Genomic DNA, 10,000 nt, shown 5'->3' on the forward strand with positions numbered 1-10,000 from the left:
AAGTATCCAATGAATGGTTCCCCCCGATAGAATGGAGATTATCTTATCAAGGTTCTTTTCCTTACAATGGTGTATTTTTAGGCAGTAAGTTGGCTGCCCATGTCTATTGTCTTTTCTATTCCCTGCCTAGTTCAACGGCAGAAAGAGTACTTTTACGTAACTGGGTCAGCATCACTTCATGGAACCAGTGACATTTTGAGAGAGAGAGAGAGAGAGAGAGAGAGAGAGAGAGAGATGCGGCCATCACATGATGTGGAATAACTTATAGGCGTTTGAGTGGTCTGCATTAACTAGGCATTAGGTTCAGTAAGAAAAAAAGCTGGACGCCTGGCACGTCTAAGCATATCTAAAACAAAATTAGAAAATTAAGATTAATCAAATAAAATAAAAATAAGGCAGCGTACCCCTTTGGTGCAATCGAATTAAGACTTTAGCATTATAAACTTGGAACTAAAATAAGACTTTAACATTATAAACTTTGGAATTTAAAAAAAAATAGTTTTTAGTAGGCTAAAAGCATTTGAATAAGTTGCGAATGTGAGCCACATTAAAGACTAACTCTTCAAGTTCAAAACAAAATTGGCACCCATCATACTTTACAAAGTAGTTCGAGAATCTATTTTCGAATTTAGATTATAGAAGCAAGATTCCAAATATTACTTTAAATGGACGTCATTAGGCTTATGGTTTATTGTAAAATGGATTTAGTGAGTAAAAGATTTAGTGAGGAAATTTAAATATTTAGATTTTACATGCACAAGGAAAAGGGAAAATTGCCTTTTCTGATTCAAAACTTATCAAAATAAAAATAAAAGAGAAGAGTGAAACAAACTATATCAGGAGTGGCAAGGGTAAAGAAAACAGGGAACAAAGAAAGGTGAAAATTCCTAAGGCAGGGGAGTGAAGGGAGACCAACAGTAAATAATTAATGAAATCTACATAATAAATTTAAGAACTGGATTAGGTGGCCTTAATATAAACAATCTATTTAAACCTTAATACGTAGTATTACAATTTACCAGCTCTCTCTCTCTCTCTCTAGTTACGAGTATCTACCAATTAGCTACCACCGCACGGCTACTCTCAACACCAACCCAGACCATGTATATATCATGAGCCTTCTCGTGTCCCCCCCACGGTCATTCCTTCTACCACTACACCATTCAACCACCCCCCCCCCCCCCCCCCCCCCCCCCGCGCGAGGCTCAAGCTATTCCCACTCCCCATTACTGAAAGTAGGTCATACATTACTACTCTCACGAAGAGAGGTCTTTTTTTTATATGGCTGTCTTTATGTGATTGGCTTTCTCTCCCTTGTGAATGGTACCAGGAATATGCTCTCTCTCTCTCTCTCTCTCTCTCTCTCTCTCTCTCTCTCTCAGAACATTAGAATTTTCAAAGCTGCCAGAAGACATGAAAAGCTCCATAGCATATTTGTGGGATATATAACGAGCCGGAAGCTTTAACATTAGTAAGTTATTCAACACTATTACGAATTTATTATTATTACTTTAAGTTTAACGAGCTTGACGAATATCTTAGTTCAATGGTTAAAACAAAAGACGCAGTTTCTGATCTGTTAAATAATCCCAATACAAAAATATATAAGTAACAACATACATGTGTATATATATATATATATATAATTATATATATATATATATAATATTATACACACACACACACATATATATATATATATATATTTAAATATATATACACACACACACACATATATATATATATATACACATTATATATATATATATATATATATATTAGCAATCCTATAGTACAGCCAATAAACTTATAAATTCAAATATGTCGTTGTCCAAGCCAGGCCCAGCTCATTTCAAACATTCTCGCCAGAACTTCACGAGGATACGTAATCCAAAGACTCAACTTACCAACCACCAACCAGACTCTCTCTCTCTCTCCTCTCTCTCTCTCTCTCTCTCTCTGCCATTTAAAGGTAAGCAGCATATATCATAATGAGAGAGAGAGAGAGAGAGAGAGAGAGAGAGATGAGAGAGAGAGAGAGAGAGTCAAGTAATATTACCAGTTATCTTCTAGTGTATCAAATATCAACCTTTACGTAGGGCTCCAGTGATATTTGATGATATCCTCAATCCCTTCCAAGGCTGGGAGGAGAAGAGGGTTGGGGCTTAAATGACAAATGACTGCATTAACATTATAACCAAAGAGAGAGCAGAACTCCCCGCTATACATAAAACACATTTAGAACCAATCTTTGTATTACATCCTAATGGCTGCTATCTCGATTATCAGTAATACCTCACTGAGTTTCGTATCATTCGTGTCCCAAATGCAATGAGCTGAAATCATTATCAGAAAGTTTGACAAATACCCGTTTTCTGTTAGCGGAAAAACTTCCTACAGGAAGAAAACGGTTCTTTCAAAGGTAAACAAAAGCAAGCAGTAAGAGTCTAATGAGTATCCCGGGGTCCACGTCTCTTCTTTTGTTTGCGAGGTTTTAAAAAGATTGTTCAACTCCTTTATGCTGTTTTCCCAGAAAAAAAAATAAGTTTTTCGATAATTATTTTTTTTTTACATTATTATTGAGTCTTATCTATTAGTCCATACTGTTTTTACCGTTGTTAAAGATCGGATTGGATTGGATTATGAATTTCGGGCCCAAGGCCAGGTAAGATCGTTAAACACAGGTTAAAATATGTGTAAGTATTATACATAAGCAAAAACAAATTCACAAGGTAACCAACATATTTTTGCTGGTGTTGAAAAGAAATTGATATCACAAAAGCCTGCTTTAACGGATAAAAATAAAGACTCAAATCTAACCTGAAGAAGCTGATCTTTCAATATCAAACGAACAAATAAGTTTAATATGAAGGAAAATAAATAGAACAATGATCCAAGCAATTCAATACCAACAGTAAAGTTACTGAAACTATCAAAGGTTTCAATTTTCACCTCTATATCTCCATTTAACGCGAGAGCCCGAGCGGGCACGTACACAGACACACTATATATATATATATATATATATATACATATAAATAACGTGTGCTTGTGATATATGTTCATATATATACATATATAATTTATATATATACATACATATATAATTTATATATATACATACATATATAATTTATATATATATACATATATATAATTTATATATATTTAAATATATAATATATAATATATATTTACATATATATATATATATATATATATAGATAGATAGATAGATGAGAATCAACACAAATGCCGCATTCAAAAGAATTAAATTTCTCCCCCACAAGAGTGGTGAGAGCTTCCCTCACGTTGTAACTGCATGAGATCAGTTTTATCATCCAATTGTTTTACCCAATTTCCCGATGAGTAACTACCTTTAATTTCATGAAAAGAGATGGGTAAGCATTAACACCAACACCAGCCTCATATGGAATAAACAACTCGTTTACGACAAGATTTACATGTAATGTTTTCATGTTGACCAGGCTGACATGAGTCTTTTTATAATTTATATATGACATATCTCTTTTTGATGTTGTTAATAGTTTATATAGGACATATCTGTTTTGACGTTGTTACTTTTTTTTAAAATGATTTATTGTTAATTTATTCTCATCATTTATTTATTTCCTTATTTCCTTTCCTCACTGAGCTATTTTTCCTTATTGGAGCCCTTGGGCTTATAGCATCTTGCTTTTCCAACTAGGGTTGTAGGTTGGCTAGTAGTAGTAGTAGTAGTAGTAGTAGTAGTAGTAGTAGTAGTAGTAGTAGTAGTAGTAGTAATAATAATAATAATAATAATAATAATAATAAAAGGGTCGAGAGGATATGAATGCATAAATCATAGTATGAAGCCGGTGGTGTTACTGATAATAGTACTGACATTTCTTGGTTTTTGAAATGCGAAAATTTCTTGTATCGTCTCCAAAGATTATGTTTTACCGTACATATGAAAATAATGCAATTAAAGCACTTAATAATATAATTTATTAGTAGCTTCTTCGTGTTTTAAACAAATGAAAATATATGTATAATGTGAATGTCGGCGACACTGAAACAGAAAAATTCTACTTGAAACAAGAGCATTAAAGAACTGTATAAAAATGAAGAAGATGGAGTCCGTGCTGCAATAAATAGTGTACAGTATATACATAATGTGAATGCATGCGAATGCATGTAAAAGAAACAAAAATAATTGCAGAAAATGAACGTAATTGCATATACAATGCACACACTAATCCAATGACCAAGAAGAAATTCCACCAATATAATTTTCGGTAATTCTCCCTAAATAAAAAGAAAAAAATTAAAGAACAACACCCGGGTTCTTGTCATCCGATTTCATATCCCAATTACAGTTCCGCAAATCCCTCTAAAAGTTAAACGAACGAATACTGATTTAATGTAAACTTTACAATGTATAACAATTTCTCGATTTAATTTTTTTTAATTCATAAAAAAAGAAAAAAATGAAGAACAAGAAAACCCGGGTTCTTGTCATCCGATTTCATATTATCCCACTTACAGTTCCGTAAATCTCTCGGAAAGTTAAACGCACGAATAGAGATTTAATGTAAACTTTACAAAGGATAACAATTTCTCTATTTTTTTTTAAATAATTCATAAACTCAATGACATATACACCCATTTCCCCTACATAATATAGAGCAAGTTCTTGGCTACACACGCACGCACGCACACACACACTATATATATATATATATATATATATGTACATATATATATATATATATATATATTTCCAGTCACGCACAGCGTCATTTCAAGACGTATAACTACTCGGACTCTCCTCGTCCCTCGGGTAGGGGGTGGGAAAAACTGAATCTGCAGATGTATATCTATCTAAATATTTAGCCGTCATATTTGAAGAGTCGCGTACACTATTAATCATAGAAAAGAAGGACATTTGACCAACTTAAAACCCAGAGTCGTACAACAGTTTACGGCTAAAACCATGAATGTACATAACCTTCGTGGTTCCATAAAGTGTCATGAGTAACCATTCACCGCAGAGGCTAACCTCCTATCTAAAGCCCTTTAATTTCGTCAAAGAAAATTCCAGACAAAAAGTGTCATAATAAGAGAGGTCGAAATATTGCAATTAAATAAGCTTTTAATGCAATAATTCTATCTTTCCTTGAATAAAAGACTGAATATCGAACTGTCAATCAAAAGTTCTTTTTTCACACAAGCTCTAGCGAGATTCAAATATAGCCCAAAATAGGTTTTGGGGAGAATTTTTTACATGTAAATACAAATATAAACGAGAGAGAGAGAGAGAGAGAGAGAGAGAGAGAGAGAGAGAGAATGGCTGCAAAGATGATATATTTTACTAGAGACAGAGAGAGCACGCGCGCATTTTTTTGGCTGCAAGATAATATACTTTTTGTATTCCACTTTATGAGAGAGAGAGAGAGAGAGAGAGAGAGAGAGAGAGAGAGCTTTGAAAAGAGGACATAATCGCTTCAACTCGCTCGGAGCATTCCATGAGAATGAGAACTGAAAAGAAAGAAGGACTTCATTAAGCAGAGCCTTGCCCATTCCAATCGAACATTTCTGAGACCTCTCTAACCTCCACGGATGGCTGGACAATTTTTATTTCAATTCTATTTAAGCAAAATTCTACTTATGGATTTGAAACTAAGGAAGGAAAGGCTAAAAATAGGCGAGCCAGTGGGATATCTTGCATTGGTACTATAAAAATGCACGTCAGTGGAAATAAAAGTAATGAACTAATGAGGGTAAGGAGTACATGGATAATCAACTTCATTAAGAAGAGAGAGAGAGAGAGAGAGAGAGAGAGAGAGAGAGAGAAAAATACTTTTAGCTGCAAGATATGATTTTTGTATTCCACTATGAGAGAGAGAGAGAGAGAGAGAGAGAGAGAGAGAGAGCAAATATTGGATTTAGCATTAGACTCTGCAAGAGTACATATCAAGTTTAAAACTATAATGAGGTTACAAAACAATATAAAGTATATTTGAAAAATATTAAAAATTATATGTTTCTGTCGTATCAAGAAGAATTCATATACATTGGTTCAATGTCTTAAACCCACACATTAATGCCTAAGGTCTTGATCTACTTTGATCAAGTAACAAACTTCAGAAGATGGAGCACATGTTCAATTAATATGCCATGTGTTACAAAACCTAATAAATAACGTAAATTGAAATAATTTGGAGCTGGTAAAATAAAGAAAGAGAACTGTGGCAGCTGGAAAAGAGCAAGGGAAGTAATTAGCAAACATCCATTGAGAAGTGGCTTGGGCAGCGTAAAACGTCTCGATGAAGTAAATGGACTGGATAAGATACACGTTTGGACAATGAGCAAAGTTTACACAACAAAAAAGGATTAGATGAGTTAAACTTTCATGGGTTGGACAAGTGAGAGGTTTACAACGCAGCATAATCTTCAGACAACGAAAAGTTGATAAACAGAAAATGGATAGGTAAAGCACGTGGTGCGAACAAAGCAAATGATTTCGACGAAGCTAAAACTTTTGTCACAATTAATTCTTTAGGCAGGAGAATGTTTGGATAAAGGGTAAGGGCTAGAGAATGCTAAATGTTTCAACAAGGTTATGGGCAATACCAGATTTGGGCGTGTTTGGATAAAGGGCAAGGGCTAGAGAATGCCAATGTTTGAACAAGGTTATGGGCAATACCAGATTTGGGCAAGGGTGAACGTATGAATAAAATGCAAGGTTGGAAAAATGAAAATTTAATAGCGTAAGCCCTGGTATGAGAGCACAATTTGGATAAAGCAAAATATTTCAATAAAACTAGGGTTACACCAAGTGTATGGTATGAATAAATGGAATGGTCTGGGCAATGCAAAATGCCTACTAAAGTATGCTGTTTGGAAGGGGTAATATGATTTGGATAAAAGGCATGACCTGAATTGTGTATAGTTTGGATATAAAATGAAGCTCTGGATAAAGTAAAAGGCTTGGATAAAGTGTCCGGTTTGTATAATAAAAAGTCTGGAAAAATACATGTCCTGAGCTGTCAAATTCAGATAAAGCAAAAATCAAAAAGTCTGCACAATGCACATGGACTGAACGAAGGGTACAGTTTGGATAAAGCGAAAAGGTCTGTATAAAGTGTGCTATACCTGAACGGTTGGATGCTTCTCCAGGGTTCAGAGGCTCTAGGCAGGTGACAGGATTGGACAATTTCGACCCTCGGGACACCACACTCACCCAAGACCTCCGTGACTTCTGAGATTTCTGAGACTTTTGCGATTTCTGAGATTTTTGTGACCGCTGAGACTGTTGTGATTTCTGAGACCGCTGGGATTTGAGGGATCTCTGAGATCGGGTCCTGGTTGGGGTTGAGGTGTCCATGGTTAAGAGAGTTGTCACACTAATATCATCATATTCTCTGACACTTTCCATCATAGTTTCTTGTCTGGCCAAGGGAGCCCCTTCGTCTGGGCCCTGGTCATCTTTAACATAGCTATTACGGTTTTCACCAAAGACATAATCCTTTACAGGAGCCATCTTTGCTCTCAACGACTCGGTAAATGATTGCCTGCTACGTACAAAAGTTCTCCTGTAGGTAACAGGTGGTTTAACTTGTTCACCAGGTGAGGAGGCAGACGATCCAGATGTTGCTGGAATACCATTACCAAAAGGGCGTCTCTGTTGGTTGAACTGTGCACGGGTACTGTCTATTCTAGCTAGTGTGCTGGAGATCTGTGCCTTTACGTTATCACCAAGTGCCCCTGTCTCGTAACCAGCATGTGACTTTGTTTCATCAGTATGCTCAAGGGCGCCATTGTCAATTCCTCCACTAGCTACAGACTCCAGGCCGGCTGGGTAATCTTCGACAGTGTCGTGCATTCCACTATAACAGCAGTTTTCTTGGTGGCCAAGTGCTGCTGCAGCTTCTTGGTGATGCTGCCAAAGCATGGCATCATCGGGCCTGTGCGATGCATCATCAGGTAAACTATCAGGTGTCTGTGACAAGTATTCAGTCAGAAGTGATGCTGATTCTGGAAGGGGTAATTGTGAATCGCTACTTGGTAGGCTTCTGCTATCAGATAACAGATTTCTAGTCGACTTATAATGATCACTTTGTAAAATTTCACTTGCAGGTTCCTCTTGCTCGATGCCTTTCCTCTCTCGAGCACTGGTAGCCAATACTGACTGCTTTACTGCTCCCTTTCCAAGAGTTAACAAATAATTACCAGCTTGAACATGGGCATTCTCAAAAGATGGATGGTAATGATCTTCATCAGAGTATTCTTCCTGTACATTATTTGGGCAACCTGCAATGCCAAGTGGGTCATCGACTACATTTGGATGGTAATAAGAGGACGGATCATGAATGCCAGTTTCAGCATAATCTGATTCAGAAGCTTCACAGAGAAGATGTTCACTGCTACCATGTGGGAAGACATTGTTAGGAGATATCTCGTGTAAGGAGTCGACTTGGAAGGTTCTAGCTGCTTCTGAATAGCTCTCATCTTCTAAATTTCTATCAGTGTGATTACAAGAACAAGGATGCCTCAAATGATCCTCCGCATACTGCACCGGATGACCCAGATGATGGGCATCTTCTGGCACTCCACTGTCGGTGCAGTCATCATACGGGTCTGTGTCCATTTCACAGGAAAAATTCGGATTATCTATCACAAAATGGCCATCTTCCATCGACACATGTCCAGAGGCACCATTGGATTGAGGCCCATGGGCATGTGGCCATCGATGCTGACAATCAGCATCGTGCCCTGGCCCGTGCTGACGGAGTTGCGGCAGATCCCGAAGATCATTGTGCGAGTCTGCCAGATAAAGCGTCAGCTTCTCTTTTTCCTCAGAATCATCAGCATCACAAATCATGGCTGATGTGGATCATCTGAAACTGATGCACATCAGAACGATATGAAGCGGCCTGACTCGCAGCTGTTTCTTTTCTAACCATTGACAACTATTTGCATAGGCTTAATCTTAAACAAGCCCAAGTATCGTATATGTACACAAATATCACACATCTGCATTTGATTGATCCGATTCATGGATTGCTCTTCTAGGACCAACAGTTACCAATCTTAATATCTAGCTAAATTATGAGAAGCTGCCTCGGTGCAGGCACATAAGGATTCACAGATACGTTAACACAGAGGGCCCTTGAATTTACATACTTTTACACAACTCTTCATCAGTTCCATCCCAAGAAACCTTTTTATTCTAAAGACAGGCACTTCAAACCCCACTTCAGGCACTGGTAACACCACAACATATGACTCTTCGTATTCAACAACGGCCTCCATTTTCATATATTTATCAATGTTCCGTGGAGTCTAATGTTCCATTTCTGAAAAGAGTAGGTTAATTTTTTTCTACACATCTGTTGTTTTCATCGTTAAGAGATAGAATCACTGTATGAGCTGAACTTAATACATGAACACACGTGACGAAACTTTTGGAGATTCAATCAAAGCAGACCCTACTTTATAAGCATCATTTTGAAATCCCTCTGACGTCACTTTCACATCACACTGACGTCATGGATCGTATGTAAACACAAGAGAGAAGGGCATGCTGTCTGTGTATATTTGGTTCCTTAACACGTTTTCATTCAATAATCCAGCAATACATCACAGAGGTGGTTGTGTTCAAAGATGGATGACATGAGTTAACAAAATAAAACAAAGAAAAGTCTGCAGACATTAGAAGCAACATAAAAGCTAAACTGGAATAAGCACAGGGAGGAATTTATCGGTTATACAGTCAAGCGAATAGTTCCAGATTTTGCGAACTACAGCACTTATATCTATAGTAAATCCAAAGCAGATACGTAGAAGAATAAAAATATGATATAATCCAAGGAAAGTAACACACAGCAGAATGAGAACTCAACAACCCTTGGATTTACACATCTTCCACTAACACTACAATTCACCAATGATCTCTCAAATTTAAACACCATGGCTACACCAAGAACACTCCAGTGCTGCAATCGATGAGTGC

At 36.8% G+C, this 10,000-nt stretch overlaps 1 protein-coding gene across 6 annotated transcripts in view; it reads right to left on the reverse strand.

Moving 5' to 3' along the window:
- Positions 1 to 10,000, reverse strand: part of ATP8A (ATPase phospholipid transporting 8A1) — a 355,359-nt gene that overhangs the window by 145,529 nt on the left and 199,830 nt on the right. Inside the window, exon 1 of one of the 6 annotated variants that reach the window (XM_068351770.1) lies at positions 7,141 to 9,326. The exons of 3 other annotated variants lie outside the window; for them this stretch is intronic. In XM_068351770.1, the coding sequence (XP_068207871.1) occupies positions 7,141 to 8,869 (1,729 nt within the window). In that variant the 5' untranslated portion in view covers positions 8,870 to 9,326. Of the gene's footprint in view, positions 1 to 7,140; positions 9,328 to 10,000 lie in introns of those variants that run through there. 2 more of the 6 variants (XM_068351769.1, XM_068351767.1) reach the window with 2 other exon arrangements.

Source organism: Palaemon carinicauda, chromosome 28 (assembly GCF_036898095.1).
Source record: "Palaemon carinicauda isolate YSFRI2023 chromosome 28, ASM3689809v2, whole genome shotgun sequence".
NCBI classification, from domain to species: Eukaryota; Metazoa; Arthropoda; class Malacostraca; order Decapoda; family Palaemonidae; genus Palaemon; species Palaemon carinicauda.